This window comes from Ursus americanus, chromosome 15 (genome assembly GCF_024610735.1).
Source record: "Ursus americanus isolate L20-20 chromosome 15, mUrsAme1.1.p, whole genome shotgun sequence".
In the NCBI taxonomy this organism is placed as follows: domain Eukaryota; kingdom Metazoa; phylum Chordata; class Mammalia; order Carnivora; family Ursidae; genus Ursus; species Ursus americanus.
Genome location: NC_142141.1, coordinates 16,322,893 through 16,344,036, shown reverse-complemented (window position 1 = coordinate 16,344,036; position 21,144 = coordinate 16,322,893). Strand labels below are relative to the sequence as shown.

General features: G+C 39.4%; 1 protein-coding gene across 8 annotated transcripts in view; it reads right to left on the bottom strand.

Annotated features, from left to right (window-relative positions):
* Positions 1-21,144, bottom strand: part of PWWP2A (PWWP domain containing 2A) — a 50,626-nt gene that overhangs the window by 13,369 nt on the left and 16,113 nt on the right. For 2 of the 8 annotated variants that reach the window (XR_006778539.2, XM_045792023.2), the window contains exon 2: positions 16,825-17,789. Coding sequence is in view for 7 of the 8 variants with exons in the window: in XM_045792023.2 (XP_045647979.2) it covers positions 16,825-17,789 (965 nt within the window). In the remaining variant the exon portion in view is untranslated. The other 6 variants (XM_045792026.2, XM_087867819.1, XM_045792024.2 and 3 more) reach the window with 5 other exon arrangements.

Below are 21,144 nucleotides of genomic sequence, written 5' to 3'. Positions count from 1 at the left end.
GGGTTTGGCCAGCTCTTTCTTCCTCTGGCACAGTACTCCTGAGGTGTATTCTTTCATTCCAGGTTCATTACCTTCTTGGTATCAGAGCAAAGGAGTTGTTGGCCATGAAATTTCATTGTGGTGTTCATCACTAGAGAAGGGTGCGCTTGAAGATACACAGTGCGCTCTATTCAAAGCACTGAGGGAAGAATCAGAATCATTACTTGAGAGAAGAGAAATGAGTTGTCAGGTGTAAAAGCAGGAAAACAGCTTACTTTTTACCACAGTGCATATTTGCAGTGACATACGCAGCCTGCCCAGGAAGGTACTGGTACATTCCGTACATGATTTCAGGGCATGAATCCAAACTCAGATTTCCTTACACAAATACAGCACCAGAAAGATCCTAAGTTGTAGCCCTGCGTCTCATCAGTCAGCCCCTCTCCTGTTAGGTGTGCCTATAAACATAGCGACACATGTATGTAACATGATCGGGAGTGTATTTTTCCTGACAACGGAGTGTTTCTGGTCAAACACATCAGACATGCTGGGCTTTTAAAGCAGCAACCATGCATCCATAAGGGCAGGACTTCTTAAAATTAAAACAAACCTACAAGCAGGGGCGCCTGGGTGGCGCAGTCGTTAAGCGTCTGCGTTCGGCTCAGGGCGTGATCCCAGCGTTCTGGGATCGAGCCCCACACTGGGCCTCTCTGCTGGGAGCCTGCTTCTTCCTCTCCCACTTCCCTGCTCTGTTCCCTCTCTTGCTGGCTGTCTCTCTGTCACATAAATAATAAATAAAATCTTAAAAAACAAAACAAAAAACCTACAAGCAGATGTTTGCTCAATTACATCCAGCTCTGAAGGGTAGCATATCTGTTTCCATCGGAAAAGAACAGTCATGTTTGTGGATAGAATCCTCTGTTCCTTGATCGTAGAGGGTTCCATAAAAACCTCCCAATGATTAAATAAAAACACGCTGTTCTCCTAAGGAAGCAGTGTTACTTAAAACAGCTCCCTAAAGAACTGGTGGTTGAATCTTAATAGTTAAAAAATAATAACCTTTAAAACCTAACTCCTAAAAAGTAAACAGAAGTTTTTAAATAACTAAATTTTAAAAAATCAAGACTTTATTGGATAAATGTTACACAACATTCTTTAACATTTAAGTCTTAGCATACTTTAGATGAGAAACAACTTTTGTCATTCAAGTCTACAAAATGAAATAGGCTTGTGAAGATTCGAAATACAGACAAAGGTAGCATGAAGCAAAGCTTAAATATTAAGCAACTAAAGCAATGAAAAGTGAAATAGCAACATGGTATGTCTAGATTGTAAATACCACCAAATTTCATTTATTAAAAAATGAAAACGTGGTTTATAACAAAACACCTTTGAGAATTTTGTCATGAGGAGAAATATTCAGATACTTAAAAGAATTGGGAGAGATCAGGTTTTGCCTTTGTATTATTTCTTGGTCATTTCCATCACTCTGCGCAAAGAATTCTAAAGCTTCATTATTGTAAAGTCCGCCATGGGATGGAGTTATCTGGTTCCTGAAGTGAGCCTGAAGGTACTGCTGGTGTTCAATCTCAGAAAGAACAAGATGGACCCCAGCCTAAGCCCTAGGGCCGTGAAGACGAGGGGGCCATGGAGGTACACATAATCTTTAGAGCTCCCTGCTGCTCCAGTTCCTGAGCTGACTTTTTCAGAGTTGATCAAATGTGTATGACTTCCTGAAGATTTCCAAAGACTTTAGAATGTGCTCCAAACTTTTCATTACTTGCCTTGTAATTAGAATTTGTATTAAGCTCACTAGAAGACTGTCTTCCTTTTCTTCTTGAGTTGTAAAACAAGTCCTAGTCAGGTACATCAAATGTTCTCCAGCTCTCACTCAGAACCTTTTCTTAATCCTGAACGTGGGGTTATTAAGAAATCCCAAACCCATACAGTAAGATTATGGAAAGTTTGAACACCTGAGCCAAATGCTCAGTTATCTGTTATGTTGCTTCAAATGAATTTTGTGTTTAATTTTTTGGCATTTTTTCCCCTTTTTTGTATTAAGTAATCAATATGGATTATCTTTCTGGTTTAAAAAATAAATCCGTATTGCCACTAAAAAACTTCAGTTTTATTATTAAAAGTACGGCACCATCAAATATAAAATGCCTTAAAAATGTAGTACTAATAGGTCCATCTGGTTTTCTCATGAAAGTTTTCTCCATTCATTAAAAAGAAAAATTAAGGTTTTTCATAATATGTATTTTCCAAAGACAAGAAAGACATAATGGTATCCATTAATAAGAATTCATGTTCCATGCATGAGAGCTCTTTATGGGTCTGTTCCTACTGCTTGTTCCCAGGGTCAAGTCCCACCTGACACCTGGGAGAATATCCTGCACTTAGAAGGAGGGGCTCTCCGTGAGAGAGGTCCACACCAAAATTCAGGGAAAAAGCCTTTCCACCTCAGGAGAATTAAGAACTAGCTCTTAGAGTATACATTTTCACTCTAAGGTCAACACTAGCCTATCCACTTTGAGTCAGAATTTAAAAGGTAAGAATGCAGTTATGAAAATGTGCACAAAATGTTAAATACTGGTGGCAAATAAATACATCTTAATATGTTCTAACAAGCAAATGTATATTCAAGATAATACAGCCCTGTTTTATTGAAGAAAGAAAAGATCCAAATTCTCTTTTCGGGGTGGGGCGGGGCACTTTACCATCCTTTTTAGAGGATGTTAGAGAACCTTTTCTCTTGTTTCCACTGGAAGCCTGAAGGAGACCTTGGCCTCGCCTGGGCAGCTGTGACTCTTGCTGTGTCACAGGAGAGCCATCTTAGAAATGCCTTTGCTCATATCTGAACTGATGAACAAAACCTTGGAGAAAGCACAAAGTTTTAGTTTAAAAAATAATTCAGCATCTCTGTCATCATCCCATGCCTTTTAGGCCTGTCCAAACTGTACTGAAAAGAACTTCACATTCAGAAAAAGTTACGGTCAGTGATTCTTCATACATAAAATTCAAGTGAGTTCTTTGCGTGTTTCGTATCACTTTTTTCCTCCTCTCATGCATAACTTATTGCAATAGTTTATTTTTTATAAAACATTCCCCTAATACCTTTTCTTCAGTTTAATATAGCACAATTTGCAAGTGCCCTGTCGGTTTTAACCACTGCCTTAACATTTACTTCTTAGTGCAGCTTTAAAAATCTGAGTCTCCAATGTCATTCAGTCCTGATGCTCTGGTGTGGTGTCACTGTGGGACGGGTCCATGAAACCAGCAGCCTGCTAATGTCTTTGTGCTGAAATACAGTAAAGAAAAGGAAGAAAATGTAGTTAAGCACAAGTAAACAGGAGAAAAATGATGTCCTCGTTGTTTAAAGTCAGCCCTACATAGAGTATGGGATCACACTTGTCTCTTTTTAATCAGCTAAACTTAAAACCGATATTTGAAAAAACAATTTACTTCCACTCTAAACCAGCAGAAGCGTTCGTGTGATTTCCGAAGTACGTCTGGCCAACTTCCCACACAAAACTGTTGTCACCTTCACAGAGTCGGTCTGCACTTGAGCAGATTTTTAAAAACACTTGATGAAGATCTGCCTGATGGGGGGGCGGGGGGTGGAGGGCGTTTAGCTTCGTTCTCTATGCTGCCACTTCACCGGTATCACGTTAGCCTTCGGAAGTCGGCACGACTGCCCTGGACGGCTCTGAAGCGCCCGCGGCCTTCCTAGCACGGGCAGCCTACGGACTGAGGCAGATTCCTAGACGACACCAAGCTCAGTGCGGGTCAGCTGCAGACCGTACTGTCTGCGCATGTGCACACGCAAACAAGGGGGGTGGGGGGACAGCACATCAGAAGGCATCCAGAGCACCATGCTGCTACTCGAAGACAACTTCTGTACACTAAACTGACCAGTGTCCCATATTACACCAGCACACCGGATCATGAGCAGAGGCTCTCTTTACCATACCTCCAAGAAGAAGCAAGACTGAGCAAAACATTGAGAGAGGTCGAGGCTTATAAAAATTACTTCCAAATAGCATGACCAGAATTTCTGCCCAACATTATCGACTTCCTTTCAATACCAAGTGGTAAGAACCCCACTGCAATCCTTTATCATCCTTCGTCAATGCCTCTCAGACCCGGTAGACTACCAGTGAGAGCTTAAATTCCAAAGGAAGTGATCGTGGAGAGAATAATGATTTTTTTATTTGTCAAATGTATTTTTAAACCAAAGATCTGTGGTGTGTTTAGCAGAATAATAACTGACAGAACAAACACAGAATGCAAAAAGGGAAAAGAAAAACCACCCCCATCCTTCCCAATATTCAGCTTCCGAACATTTCAAAGTAGGAGCCTTTGCCATTCTTGCTGGAACTCTTGATCTTCTGTTAGCTTCCTGGGTTGCCTCCCTGACTTACTGGATCGAGGCCTACGAAACACAGTAACAGGGCATTCTATCATGTTTTTCTCTAGCAATGAACAGTGGCTTCTAGCCATAAATACCACACACGTCAGAATAGAAGATGAACAGTCTTTGCTTCTAAAGAAATAGAATGATTAAAACCTTTAAATTTGACATTGAGCTAAGAAATGTTTATTTTTTAAAACTAGTAATACTCTTTAAACCCACACACAACTTTGGAAGTAAACTGAAAGAGGAAATAAAAAGGTAAATATCCACTCCCATGCACAATTCCATTTCCTTCTATTTATGACTCAGTATTTGCCTTCAACCTTAGTGAGGCCCATTCAAGTGGACAAGAAAGCCCAGGGTTGAAGCAGGTCTTAGTACTCATTCCTGAGAGGTGCAGAAAACAAACACCATTCCCTCAAGAAATCGCCATAAGGGTAGCTACCATCCCTACAGTACAGCTCAGTCCAGGATCTCCCAGCCTCAATCTCTGATCCCAACTGTGCCATTCTGACCCAGCTTGCAAATGACAGCTCCTGTGCAATGCCACAGCCTAATCGTGGCTCTTCACTAGCCACAAACACCACAAGGTTAAATAGCCTTAATTCAAGGAAGCAAAAAGAGATCGTAAGTTCAAAAGCAGCACAACAGAAATCCTTAAACCTTTCCAGCTGTGTAAGAGCCCAAAATAAGCCTTTAAGGTGCTATCCAAAGAGGTCTCAATAAATGTACTTAAAGAAAAAGATCACGGCCCCTCTGAGGTTTTGACTTTCCTTATGTAAATGACAATGGTTCTGAGGTTAATTCACTAATGTGTGTGTGTGTCTGTGTGTGCTGATATATGGAAATATACTCATATATACACATTAAGAATGACTAAGAAGTGGATATAAAAGTGACAAAGACTGAGACAGTGAAAAGATAAATCCACTATTTGACTTCCCACAGAGACTCAGTCGCTATCTGACATAATTCTACAATCTGATACCCAACTTTTAACACCCTAGGACAAACTCTCATTTCACAGAAGCTCACAGGAGGCTAGCGCTACTTTTTTAGCACAATTGAAAGTTATTTTCACTCATTAAAACTGTCACCTACGTGAGGTACACCCAGCTACCAAGGTCAATGAAAACTACAGAAAAAGAACTAATGAATTCTTTCAGGTCTAGCCTAATCTACTTCAGAATGATTAAGTGATGACATGATGCCCTCTTCACTTTGTGGCAGGGCTTAACACAGACAGACCTGCCCGTCTCACTGTTAACTTCAATGCTCCCAGTCTGAATCCACAGTGGTCTGTCAGACACTGTAAGGGAGCAGCAGGACTCGTCACTGTCTGATGTAATAGCTGCCATTTGTGGAGACCTATGGTAGAAAAAACCAAGTTAACAAAAGTAGAGCAGTCATTTGAGTTCTTTTAAATCCATTTTACAAAAAAATTTTAAAATAAGACCAAAATTCAGTTGAATTTTCATAATGAATGTATTCTAGATAACTCGCTGACTTCACAGGAAGTGAAGTTTGGGTACGGAAAGAACAGACTTGAGGTGTGGACACACCAGCGTTGGCCAGGAGAGGGCACTCTCCGGCACAAGTCAGTTCAGCAGCAACACGCCTCGGGGCGCCCACACTAAAGATGCTAACTCCCACGTGAGGTTCCAGCTAAAAAATTTCTTGTAGCCTACCACTAAGCTAGGGTTGGAGTAGTCCTGGTCCTCTCAGTATACGGCGAGGGCTGAAGTTGTCATCCTTGTCCATGCTACTTCATCAGGGAGCTCAAAGACCCTATTTTGCAGAATGACAAAAACTGGTACCTGAGTCCCTCTCTTCTTTGCACACTACTCAGGACCTGACCTTCCTGTGTGAGTTAGTACCTGCTTGAAATAAGTCTGACAAGATAGCTTTCTCACTTGGGCTTTCAGAACAGAGACTTCAAATACAAAGAATAATTTCAAATGAAGGACTGCTGTTTTAAGCCTTATTTTTAACATACTTGCTTGTATTCTTATTCCTCTATTTTAACAATTCATCACATCAAACTCTGGGATCATCGATTTAGAGGATTTTCAGTCCTTATAACAAAATAATTATTTTTAGAATACTATGGTACATCAGAAACAGTAACGTATAGTCAAAACTTTTTAGAAAGGCTTTTCTGACATTGAGGAGGAGAAATCTCATACCCATTATCTATAAAAATAATTACTTCTGAATTTTAACTCAAAGGAGAACAATTTTCTTAACTGAGATTTAATAAGGTTATTTATTCACCCTTTTGTTCATGGGAAAACACACGTACTATGTAAGTATATCTTATGTACTTAAATGTACTATTAACTGTGATCCAACAGCCATCACAGAAGAAAAAAGTAATCCGAGTACACGGACCAAGTTAACTTTGAACCTCTCCCTCAGTAAGTAAAACTTGTTAAGTTCCAACAATCATTCTAAATCTCTTCTTGGGGGGCGCCTGGGGGGCTCAGTCAGTTAAGTGTCTGCCTTCAGCTCAGGTCATGATCCCAGAGTCCTGGGATCGAGCCCCCACATCAGGCTCCCTGCTGAGCAGGGAGTCTGCTTCTCCCTCCCTCACCCCACTTGTGCCTGCTCGCTCGCTCTTGCTCTCAAATGAATAAAAATCTTTATAAATAAATATCATAAAAAAGAAAGGAGGTTATGCTTTTAAGAGAAAAGTTCAGCATTAAAAACTAAAGAGTTAAGTTTTCCCTTATTACACTGTAGTATCATGCAACATGAACAAACAGGGAAAAGCACAGTGCCTCGTTTCTCATTCTGGTTTTCTAGCCTTGGTGCTATTTTTCTAATAAGGTTTTAATAGTTTTTCCCAGCCTACCCCAAGATGTCCCTCCCAGCCAGATTCTTGATTAAAGCTAAACTGCAGGTGTTGACAGGTTGTAAACAGCACCAAAAGGGTAAAGAGGACTACCTTCTGGAAAATATGGCCATGACAAAGACCAAGGCCTTAGAATGTGTATTTCCCTCCTAAAAAGTGGAAACAATCTACTCAATCATACCAGTAGCAATAAAAAATAAAAAGGAATGTTCAAATTAATACCCATTTTTTTCACCACTTGGCAAAAAATATTACATAACACCAGCGTCCCAAGGGAATGCAGCATTTCTGCAAATCAGCTCATTTATGCAACTTAAATGCTGACAGGCATAGCTTTGTGGTCTAATACCTTTGTACAGCTCTCCTAAGAGGAACGCTACTCCACCGAGCCCCACCAGCACAATTATTTCTCACGCCTCTTTCAAAGGATCTGGGATGTGCCAGGCTTCTGGGATGGCAACTGGTCGTTAGTACATAACTGTCTGAACCAGAGTTACTCTTCCTCATTCATTCACAGGCAGACATCATTTCTCCTTTGTCAGGCCCTGTGCTTGGCATAAGGGAGAGTAGAAACAGGAGAGGAATAGACTGGAGTTTATGAATACATAAATGAATGAGGCAAGAGTTGAAATAGAAGGTGAATGCAGTTCTCCCTTCACTATAATCCCCATGACCTTCAACCCAGTGCCCTCCACAAATGCCTGCTGGATATAGTTCATGCCTTTTTCTAGATATTTATGGACAACCATACTATGATTATTGTAATCTCAGATAAGAATACATTTTAACACTTTTCATTCATAATGAGTATATGCTGCACAAAGATAATTTCAAAAGCTACCAGGATGAAATTCCTATGCCATACACAGAAAGTGGTGGTTGTGGCAACGGTAGCAAGTTATTTCTCTACGTCTTATGCTAGGCACTGTACTGCTTTAAATATTTAAGTTCTCACAATTACCTTATGAGGTACTATTACTCTCCCTTTATCAGAGGACGACATTGAGGTAACCCAAGATCACACAGCTAGCTTGTAAGAGGCAGATCCAAGTCTTCCTTTGAATCTAGGACGAAATCTGGCTCAAGACCCTGTACTTTCAACCATGTGCCTGAAAAGTGAGAAAGAATTCTTTGCTTAGGGTGCCTAGCTGGCTCAGTTGGTGAAGTGTGTAACTCTTGATCTCAGGGTTGTGAGTTTGAGCCCCATGCTGGGTATGGAGACTACTTAAAAATAAAATCTTTAAAAAAACATGATTCTTTGCTCAACAAAAGTCTGGTATGGAGCACTACTGGTCACTTGCAACTTATATACCCTTAAGTATCCATTTCTATTATTTTACACTCAACAGGAGAACCGTGACATTCCTCCAAAAACATTCTCCCCAGGCAAGCAAAAAAACTGTTTTACTGGGTTAAAATTATATCCCTTCTAGGCTTTTTCGATAACTTTTTAAAGATTTTATTTATTTGACAAGCAGAGAGTACAAACAGGGGGAGCGACAGAGGGAGAGCGAGAAGCAGGCTCCCTGCTGAGCAGGGAGACCAAGGCAGGGCTTGATCCCAGGACCCTGAGATCATGACCTGAGCTAAAGGCAGACACTTAACTGACTGAGCCACCCAGGAGCCCCCTTTTTCAATAACTTTTAAGTGAATCTTTGTGCTGGAAAGAACTAATGAGGGACACTGAGAGTTATAAAGTTATCTTACAAATTTCTTTTTAAAATGCCTTTGCTAAAACTTCATGTACCTTATAATTACAAGTTTTTAGTTTAAATGAAAAGGGGAAAAGCGTGACAGTAACAGCTTTAGCATATGTGGTTTTCCTTCTAGATAGAGGCACTAGGATAGAAAAACTTACCTGCTTTAAATCATAATTTCTGGTTAAGACTTAGATTTCTAAGTCAATAAAAAGAAGCTACCTGTCATATTCTTACGATACAAGGAAGATTCCATATTTAAATTATGGCTATGTTTTCAACTTACTTTTAATGAGGCCTTATAAAACTATCAGGAATTTGAAGAAAATTGTAATTCACATTTAAACCAAGTTTTAAGGGACACCTGTGTGGCTCAGTCGGTTAAGCGTCTCCCTTCAGCTCAGGTCACGATCCCAAAGTCCCGGGATGGAGCCCCGCATCAAGGCTCCGTGCTCAGTGGGGAGTCTGCTCCTCCCTCTGCCTGCAGCTCCCCCTGCTTGTGCTTGCAAACATGTGCTCCGACAAAAAAATAAATAAATCTTAAAAAATAAATAAATAAACCAAGTTTTAAGACCAGGTTTTTTTTTTTAACATCTTTTTCAACATCAAAGTTTTAAAAAATTGCTGCACAAATAAAAGTGTCCAATAGGAAAAGGCCCATAAGTTAGACAACATATATCACAAGCCATCTAATTTATTCAGTGGAAAAATCAGAATTTGACTCAGAAATTCGACATTTTGATAAATCCTTTAAGTTTTTGAGTCTACGTTTCTTTTCCTTTACACCTTCCCACAACCAATCTTAATTTGTGCCAGAGTAACAGGAATCTGTAAGAAAAATTCAAGTTCAGCAATTACTTTTTTCCCAGAGATTAGATGCATTAAAATTTGACTCAATCCACCCCAAGATGGATTTAAAGACATGATATAAAAATGATTTAAGGTGCGCGCCTATGTGGCACAGTCGGTTAAGGTTCTGACTTGGTTTCAGCTCAGGTTGTGATCTCAGGGTCATGAAATCAAGCCCCAAGTTGGGCTCTGCACTCAGCACGGAGTCTGCTTGAGATTCTCTCTCCTCTCTCTCTGCCCTTCCCACTTGTGCTCTAAGTTTTTGTTTATTTGGGGTTTTATTAATTCAGGGACGCCTGGGTGGCTCGGTTGGCTGGGCATCTGCCTTGGGCTCAGGTCACGGTTTCAGGGTCCTGGGCTCGAGCCCCAAATTCGGCTCTCTGCCCGGGGCGGGGGTGGGGGGGGGTGGTGGTGTTGGCTTCTCCCTCTCACTGTGTGTGCTCTCAAATGAATAAAATCTTTAAAATAAAATTAATTTAGTATTTCCTACCACAGTGTGGTACACAAGATAACCTTAGAATTTTAATAGTATGTATGTCAAAGACTATTTGTTTTCCGCTAACTATACTGACATAAAAAGTAAAAGAGTAACAATACACAAATTTGAAAATATGGCAAAAAGTATGATAGTGTGTAAATAATTTAAGTTTTGGGGGCGCCTGGGTGGCACAGCGGTTAAGCGTCTGCCTTCGGCTCAGGGCATGATCCCGGTGTTACGGGATCGAGCCCCACATCAGGCTCCTCCACTATGAGCCTGCTTCTTCCTCTCCCACTCCCCCTGCTTGTGTTCCCTCTCTCGCTGGCTGTCTCTATCCTGTCAGATAAATAAAATCTTTAAAAAAAATAATAAAAATAATTTAAGTTTTGGAAGCTAATTAATTCCATTACTAAAGTAATTTAAGTAGTTTTCATACTCATAAAGTTGTCTAAAACAACGGTTTTTGTCACTGGGAGTGGCTGGTTTTAACTTAAAACCCACTTGTAAGAGACTTTAATAGGCAAATACAATCACACTAACTCACCTAAAAATTTTACCAAGAGGCAGTTAACAGTTCTTAAAAATGGGGCGCCATTAGCACTACACAGGACTGCAAGTTGATTACGAAGGAATCCTGGAAGCCAGGCGGTCCAGGTGCATGTTCCCATCACATTGCTTGATCAAGAAAAACACTCCTGTGACTTCATTTCCAAATACCTTGTAGAACAGTATCAGCCCAAATTTAAAAGATTTCTCTCAAAATCCAAATTACAGATGGAAGGATGGGGACAGGCACACAACATGTGAATGTACTTAGTGACACAGAACTGTACACTTTGTAAAAAACGGTTAAATTTTATGTTAGAGGCACTTAACACTTTTTAAAATACAAAAAAAAAAAATAGTGTTCTATTAATATGACAGGAAGAAACTAATTTCCACCTAAAGTCACAAGGAAAGGGGAAAAAAAATCCAAGTCTTTAAATATTAAGTCTCTTGAGTGAAGATTAAACAAAAAGAGTTGAGCTGTTTCTCTTCTGATCTTAGTGTCGACTACCATGGTAGATACACCAAGACATCCTGGAAAACTAAAAATACAGAGAGCATCTATATCACTAGGATTTTAAACTTTCTATTCCTTTATTCAAAATAGCTCAATGGAGCATATTAACTGCTAAAGCTTTCATTTTTTTAATTCTACGCACTCTGTTAAATGAAGGCATACTCTAAGTATACGCAAACAGTAGATACAGAACACGAAGAGCCTATTAACTCAGTCAGAACCAGGTAAAAGTAACTCATTCAGCTTAGCGGTTTTATTTTCTCCTGGCAACCGGTATGATACCAGCCTCTTCTTTTCTGAACTGCCTGTATCCAGCTCATTTCAATTAGAGATGGGTCTTAGCAGCCACCATACTAATACAATCTCAAGGCAAATGCTAAATTTGCCCCAACTGAGAAATAGGGTCTCCATTCTCTCTGGCAAATTCCCTATTAGAGGCCTTCACTCTGCCCAAATCAAAATATCCGTCAACTTTTCTAAACCTTTGTTAGTCCCTTCTCTGCTAGGAGTACTAAACAAAAATGAACCAATATAGCACAAACCATAGAAAAATTCACAATGTAAAAGGGAAAAATCTAATTTTGGATCCAAATTAGATTTCTTAAGGTACAGGAATATCTCGTTTTATTGTGCTTCACTTTACTACACTTCGCAGATACTGCCTTTTTTCTTTTTTTACACAAATTAAAGGTTCAAGACTTCAGTGGAGGAAGTAACTGCAGACGTGGTGGAAATAGCAAGAGAACTAGAAGTGGAGCCCAAAGATGGGACGGAATTGCCGTAATCTCACAATAACGCTTTAACACAAGAGGAGCTGCTTCTTAATGGATCAGCAAAGAAAGTATTTCTTGAGATGGAATCTACTCCTGACGAAGAAGCTGTGAAGATTGTTGAAACGACAACCAAAGATTTAGAACATTCCATCAACTTAGTTGATAAAAAGCAAGGGCAGAGTTTGAGAGGACTGACACCAGTTCTGAAAGAAGGTCCTCTGTGGGTAAATGCCATCCAACAACATTGCATGCCAAAGAAATAAATTGTTCACAAAAGGCAGAGTCAATCGATGCAGCAAACTTCACCACTGTCTTATTTTAAGACACTGCCACAGCCACCCCAACCTTCAGCAACCACCACCCTGATCCACCAGCAGCCGTCAACATACCAGGAAAAGATTACGACCCACTGAAAGCTCAGATGGTTAGCATTTTTTAGCAGTAAAATTCTTTTTTAATTAAGGTATATACATTGTTTTTTTAGACACAATGCTACTGCACAGAGACTGCAATATAAGTAACTTTTATAGGCACTGGGAAACCAAAAAATGCATGACTCACTTTACTGGGATATTCACTTTATTGTGGTGGTCCGGAACCAAACCCACAGTATCTCTGAGGTACGCCTATATTTCCAATTCCCAATTCAGTTATTCTATGTAAAGGAATCCTATATGTACGTAAAGGAATGCAAATATGTATCGTTCCTTCAACATAACCAATATTAAGTACAACCTGGTCAAAATAGCAGTGCAAGTCAGTATTTTGTAAATTACAAACTCGGACCCACTAATGAAGATGTAACATTTGATTTTAGTTAACACTTTCATATTGCCTAAGTCTGTCTTCACATCTATATTGTCTATTTTACTTAGTACTAATTTAAAGTCACTATTTATAGATTTTCCTATCAAAACCCCATAGGATACATCAAGTCATGCAGATGGGCTCCAGACTATAATGAATTGTACTTTCCCCATCTCACTAATCTCTTTCACGTCTGGTTCTACATCTATAATTGAGTTGAAAAGATATCCCTTTCAAATCAACAGTCAGCATTCTGTTCAATAGATCCTGGGAAACTAGAGAAAAATACTCTGATGCTTTAAATTTCTGAGCCATTCTAGAAATAAAGACATCTTTGGCTGTTACAGCTTTCACTTGGTTTCTCCCCTTGCTAATCCTTTGTTTTAACTTTTTTTTTTTTTTTTTTTTTTTAAGATCACTGGTTATTTGACCTAAGCCTGCTTTTCTCTCTGCAAGGGGGAAAACACACATTTGGTTATCTCCATACAAAGAGTAAATGCCTCCTTTGACCACTTTAAAGCAAAATAGCTAGAACTATCCAATTCAACTCTATCTCCTCCATAAATTTAGCTGCTTAAGAAATTTCTATTTGGCATAGTGTAGAGCAGTTGAACCGTGTTGTACACCTGAAACTAATCTAACATCGTGCGTCAACTATACTCAAAATTTTAAATTTCCATTTGAGTAAAATAACATGCAGCTACAGGATTAGTGTTTAGAATATACGTGTTTTAAGACTAAGAAATTCTTTACAATTTTTCCTTACTGAAACACCAGATGAAATACACCAGTTTAAAATGGAGGGATTATTTGGCATGATAATTGGAGATCATGCACATTTGTGATTTTGCTTCAACCCTTCCCTCAGTGGTATGGACTACATAAAACTGAATGTTATTTTTGTACGTAACAATCATGACTTTATTCCTGCCCCCCCCCGCCCCCACCCAGGGCTTCTGAAACAATCAAATTTGGTTTATGCCACCAGAGCACATTTGCCAAAGCACTTGACTTATTAGCAATGTCCACTGTCAAACACACTATGTTAACTCACTTGGATTACATGAAGCCTTGGAATTGCATTAAGTGACTTTTTGCTCTGCCTTGCTTAAATCTTTCTGAACCTTAGATTTCAAACTTTCAAATATAATCTGAACAAATTCATTAATCTGAAAGAATACTCAAAAATCTTTTAAGGTACTTCTTTAAAACCCCTCAACCACACCGTGAACATCTTTCAACCTGTTATAATCAAAGAATTTTTAAAAAATAGTATAGTTGTTTCTGTTTGCAGGAAAGAATATGTTGTACTTAAGTGAAACACTGTTATTTTCAATTGTGTGTTTATTATAATCAAAAAGCATTGACTGAGTTCCCCAAAAGAAATTCTACTTGCTTTTGCAGTTATCAGTATATAAATCATAAAAGTCCGTAACTTTAAGGAAGCTGTCAGATTATGGATTTTAATCTCCATTAATCTTTTTATCAATTCCATAGGTAACTAAGACATTTCAAACTGGATTACTTGGAAGTACACAGAAAGTTGCTCTTTAAAATTTTCAAGTTTCTAAAAGTGTCAAATTGATATTCTATCAAATTCAAAAGATAAAGTTAGACACAAAAAAATGTGAAAGCAACTTGAAAAATCTTGGGATAAATTTGCCTGAATGGGCAATCAGATGTTATTTTTCACTAACAATAAAAAGCTAAAAATGAAAAGTAAGTCAAATCTGAGGGACAGATGGACCATGTAGAAAAACAGTGATCTAAGTTACTAGCCCCAAAAGCAAGGATACCTGAGGCAGACCAGGCAGAAGACAGACTGGTTGTTACTACCCAAATATAAAACAAAGAGCCATGTGATGAAATATTAAGGCTAAAAATGAGGAAAATTAAACCTACACATTTATGAGAAATTGGCGGGAGGAAGGCTTCAAATCTAGAAGCATATCAGACCTCTACACTGTAAAACCTCATTTTCAGAATATATGGATTAATCACTTACTTCATTTTATCTATGGTCAGGTAATATATTCTCTGATAGGACAAACAGGAAAATAAAGGTTTGATTTTTTTCATCTCCTCTATAAACTATTACAAAGAATAACTTTCTACCATCTTGAAATTTTTCAAAGCTTTTTGAGAAACACACACAAATAATTTGGATTTAGTCGATTTTATTTACAGTTTTTTTTTGTTTTTTTTTTTTTTACATTTCAGAGCATTACACAATTACATTTTCTCATTTTCTGACCTGCAAACAGATACCTTAAATGGAAATATTTTTTTAAAAATTATCAAATTAGGTACATCCAAAATGCAACAATTACACACATGACAATTAATTCACAAAGTGTAATTTACCAGGACGTATCCTAAGAATTTAGGAACAGCCAGTCAGGAGAAATCTGACCAAATTTAGCAATCAACTATTTACATATCCAAAGACAAACCTACCTAAACTCCCAAACCAGAAATTTGAAAGTTTTTGTTAAATCCCCACTGAACGAAAGAGTGATGATTCAAACCTTGTCAGCCTTAAAAGTCTTAACCCCAAATACTGGGCTATTTCCCCAGCCTGCAACTGAATAGCAAGCATTTCAATTTGTCAAACACCTAAGTATCAAACTCCTGTGCCATTGTGCACATAGAAAGGCTACGTATTCATTAATTAAAAAACAAGTAGTCATTAAATATCCACACTATTCCCCACCCCCACCCCCAACCCAGCTCACCAGCCCTTACTGCAATCCCAAATACGCAACCTGTGTCACACAGTGACAGGCTATATGTTATATATATGTATGTATGCATATACACACATATACGTACATGTGCATATATAAATAAATATACACACATACACACAGTACTAGGTACAAATGGCAATTAACAGTCCCTGCAAAAATTCATTTTCAGTTGAGGCTATGGCTCCTATGCCTTGGGATGGTTTGATTTCAAAACTGAAAAATACTGCTAAAATCTCACTTCCTTAAGACAAAATTTGACTGCTTGTTCAGTTTAAGCTTCTCAGTCTAAAAATGGCTATAAGATAAATATAAAAAAGCAGCCACCGAGTACAATTCCTCTCTCCGATTTGGCCAAGCTATTTCGTAGAAGTTATTCCTAACTAGACTAGAAAATCTGTGGTGCCTTCCAATGGTTCTTGCCTACCTTACTGTCCATGTTCACGTTTCAAACTGTGTCAACAGAGCCCGCACTTCAGGGGTCAGCTGCTTGGCAGCCTTAGCCGCCTCTGCGATAGCCTTGCGGTACAGGCCCTTTCTCTTCTTATTAAAGCGTGACTGGAAGTTTTCTAAAAAGGGGGAGAGTTGCGAAAGAGCAAGAAAAGAGGTTGTTGGAGACCCAAACCATGAAATACGGGCCTCCTGTCGGACTAAAAGGCCGTTATCTTTGCGGCTCACAGTTATAGTAAGAATACGGGCTGGCCACCAAGGGAAGCCATAGATCTTGGCCCAAACAATGTCCCCTACACATATGGTCCTGCCATCTGGTGTGACGCATTTAGAGACGTTTTTGGAAAAGACTTTCATTTTCAAGGAATTACTGAGCTTTTTCTCTTCCTTTGAAGAGGAGGAAGTGGAGGAGGTGGAAGGTGCATGCATACTGCCTGGAGGAAAATCAAAGCTTTCAGAAGAACTACACTCAGAGTTGGAGGATTTCAAATCATCTGTGCTATCAATGCTACACACTGAAGCACTGGAAGAGTCAGATTTCTTTTGATTTAGGGTCATGTAAACAGAGATATTGCTTTTGCTGCCCTTTTTGCCCAGTGTCTGTGGTTCATCCTGCTCACCAGGCACAAGCACTTCATTTGTGTCCTGAACCTCACTGCTGGCCTCTTCCGGGCCTTTTGAGGGACTCTGATTTTCTGAAGGGGCCTCACCTGCTGAGCGGGTAGAGGTGCAGCGAGACTGGGGCTTGGGTGCCATCTTGCCACTCCGCATTTTCTCAAGTCCTGTCTTCAAAGAAGAGTCATTTTCTTCATTCCTGTACCTTTGTGGTTTTAAACGAACCCGGGGTGGAAGGGAACCTGAGCTAGGACTCTGATAGCGACGTGTGAAATGGACTTTTGAATGTGCATTTTTGGATGTAGAGGTTTCACTTTGCTTCTTTTGCGCCTTCTCTTTGGCCATTTTCAGCACTTCCCGAGCCTTTGCATGATCCATGTTCTTACTCTGGAGCACTTTTTTAGTACTTAACTGAGCTTTTGATGTATTTGCCTGAGCAGAAACTTTGACTACTCTGCCTCTGCTGTGAGCAATACTGGAAACCTTCACCACAGCATTTCTTCTCTGGCTTTCGTTTTGGTTTTTCCCATCCACTTTATGGTCACTTTTCAGTTTTTTGTTCACAGTAGTTACACTTTCGTTTTTCCGTTTTTTATCTTCATATTTAGAAGAGTCACTTGCACTACTACCTTTTCTAATTTCCTTTTTCTCCGCAACAACACTGTTTTTACATTTGTCACACAGGACTTGCCTGGGTCGCAGTTTAATAGCATTCATTATTGAAGTAGGTTCTTCCCTGTACATTTTTCGTTTGGGTCGCTTAATTTTCCGAGGCGGTGGCTGAGGTATTGACTGGTTATAGGTGTCCCTGATAAACAAAGGGGGAGGGTAAGGTGCTCCTTCATGGAAGAGAGGCGGTGGTTTGGAAGTCCACAGGCTTTCGGCCAAGCCCGGCTCGGGAGGCGAGATGGGAGAAGGGTCATCGGGAACAGCACCATTCACTTCACGCTTCACTTCTGTCCCTTCTTGGAATGTATTACATTGGAGCTGCATGGCTTCAGGTTTCTCCTTATATTCCCTTTTGGGAAACACTGTCACAGGGATCCCATGGGGCCCAAACCTTGGAAAGAAATCAAAGAAAAAAGAAGCCATTAACTCAATGTCTATGATTCAGTTTCTTATACTGAAACAACACCTAGTGTTTGTTCGTATGACCTTTCCTGAACTCTATTTCATATTAAAGAATAAAAACAAAAACCTACTGACCACCTCCCTGCCAAAATCCCAAAGCCCTTCATTTTTTATTGTTCCTACATTTTAGGTATAAACAGATTACACATTTAGGTATAAACTCAAATGACTGGTCTAACCAGCGCCAAAATAGCGGACATTATTTAAAACAGACCTTTTAGTCTTAGATCAGAAAGGCGTTCTATCAGCTTAACATTGTATGTCATTTGATGTTACATTCGCTGGACTATGGACAACTCCAGTACATGCAACTATGAATATGCAACATACGTTATCTCCCTCTGGTTGTAAGAGCTTGCAAAAGCCTCACAAAACAAATTCAGGTTAACTACCCAAAAACACTGAGTAAAATCCCATGTCAACTTCACTTAATCACTGAAGATTCAAAGACCAGCTGCTCCTCTACTCTTGCACCCGAACTCTTTAAGCCCTTCATCTACCTTCTGCCCCCCAAAAGCACAAAAATATGAGAAATTCAGATGCCCAAATTACCGCACAAGCAGACAGGTACAGAGCTGTGGCTAACTTTTTAAAAAACGCATCACACATTAAGAAATATTTTCACATTGTAATCTAATAACATTTATGTATGTATACATGCATGCATATATACATATATAAACACACACTTAGGCCAAAGTTTCACTAGATGTTTAACCTTGTATTATGTGATACATAGTGGTATTTTTCCCCCTAATCTCGTCTATTTCATTTGTTTAAATGCTAGTCAGACACATTACAAGGATTTTAAAACTGGTCCAGACCTAGTTTGCAAAGCACTGGTATAGAACACAAATCTACAATTCTCAGTTTATAATAAAACAAGGCAAGGATCGGCTTCACAGTCAGAACTCCTGAAGATGCAAATGCCTTGCATGTCTGTTTCTCTTGAGAATGAGTCTCATTTCTCGTTCTCTAACATGTCCTTATGTCCCCCAAAAGGTTCAGAGTATCTTTGTTGGGAAGAAATCTTGACATTAAGTTCTTAGGGCTATAAACACACTGAACCTCAGACAGGGATGTAGCAAGTGCCACCACTACCACTTCTGTTTATGATCCCCTAAATTATTTTCTCCTTGAAGTCTTCTGTTTGGCGACCACAAACCACAAAGGAAGGGGAAAGCTTTTACCTAGGGTGGGACAGACTTGAATCTGGGCTAGTCCACAAAGGATACCCTCCTCTCTATATCAGAGTTTGCAAAGTGGCTTTCCAGCCTAGCATAGCATTGGTACTTAAATGTTTGCTTCCTATTTACTTGCCAAGGCAATCTGAACAGTCTTTTCTGATATGAACGCGAGAGGTGATTTTTGGATTTTCACATACAGCTCCATAAAAAAAAAACAATGTAACTTATCTGAGGTGAGACCACTACTGATACAAGCAGTCAAATTTCTAGCTCTTAAGAAGCGATCATTTTGCCCCACTGCACCTTCACATGGTGTTTTCACAGCTGAATAAAAAATGCTCATCCTCGTATTAGGCGTAACTATAATCATCCTAAGGTCTGAGGTGAAGTTTCACACCTGTCCTTATGAACTTTGTATCCACGGTGTTACTGAACGTCTCTAGATGCAGTTTTTATATGTGTAAAATGGGCTAACGCTATTTCCTACCTTACAGGATTCAGGTAAGGACTAACAGGAAAATGCCAGCCATTTTCTTGACTAAAACTTACTTCATTTAATTAATTTGGTTTTTTTTGTAATTTTATTTTTTTTTAAGATTTTATTTATTTGACACAAAGAGAGCTTGCACAAGTAGTCAGAGAGGCAGGAAAAGGCAGAGGGAGAAGCAGGCTTCCTGCTGAGTGGAGGGTGGGGGGCCTCCCTCCATCCCAGGAGGCTGGATCATGACGACCTGAGCCGAAGGCAGACACTCAACCAACTGCGCCACCCACACACCCCATGTGATCTTATTTTCAACTAAATTACTAGACTTTAGGATCATTTCTATATCTTAATTTATAATGTCAAAGTGAGGATGATCTAGCCAATGACTTTAGAACTTTATACCAAATAAGCTGTGGAATCTATTATGTTTTCCCTCAGGGAGTTTAATAAAAACATTAATTTCATTTCTGGGGTTTTTCCTTTGCCTTTCCCTCTAAAGCATATAAAATACAAACATTAAAGGTTCTTAAGTAACACAGGAAGGCACTTCATTGTGTAATAATGAAGCACGAAAAGGGGAGGGGGGAGCAGCCACGCTGGTAATTGTAGGTGGTAGATGTTCGGCAAAAGTAGAAAAATATTTTTAAGTAATAATAAAACTTTCTCAAAGGCCCAGAAAGATTAAATCACCTTAAGAAGAAAAGGGATATCAATGTACTACTTCGTCTCAGTGATCATGTTGCCTCCCTAACATGGACAACACTTAGTATTATGACAGTGTTTTGGTTTTTTTTTTAAAGATTTTATTTATTTATTTGACTGACAGAGAGAGAGACAGCCAGCGAGAGAGGGAGCACAAGCAGGGGGAGTGGGAGAGGAAGAGGCAGGCTTCCAGCAGAGGAGCCTGATGTGGGGCTCGATCCCATAACGCCAGGATCACGCCCTGAGCCGAAGGCAGACACTTAACGACTAAGCCACCCAGGCACTCCTATGACGGTGTTTTTAAACTAATGGTGGAAACGTTGGTTGTGAAATCAATTTCCAGGATCACAACTATGATTTAAGTATTAAAAATCAGAGTCTAAATATATGTAACTGCAATGAAACTTTCATGTATGTATGTATATACACACCCACATGTAAAATACATTTGTAACTATGCTCAAAATTTTGAAAACCATCAATTTACGAAACTGTAACCTTAATAAGAATATAAAGTAGCAACGAAACTACACCCTCTTCAGCACATGGCTGATTCAGTCACTAGAGCATGTGACTCAATCTCAGAGTGGTGAATTCAAGCCCCAGGTTGGGCATGGAGCCTACTTACAAGTGTGTTCTCTAGAAATCTGCAACACTCTGTGGTCTTTGAAAATGAAGATTCCTAAGCCCTGCCCCAAGACTGAATCGTAAGACCCTCTCCTAGGGAAGAACACAGGACTTACATTTTTAGCAAGCACTTTTGCTTTAGAAGGTATTTATGTTTCAAGTGAACGTTCACCAAAGGGTGACCTCAGCAGAGGAGGATTTCAATCATTCCAGAGGTAGAAGGCTAACTAGTATCCCTTGCTTGAGCTTCTTCTAGAACTTTTCACAAATTCTTTAAGACTTGA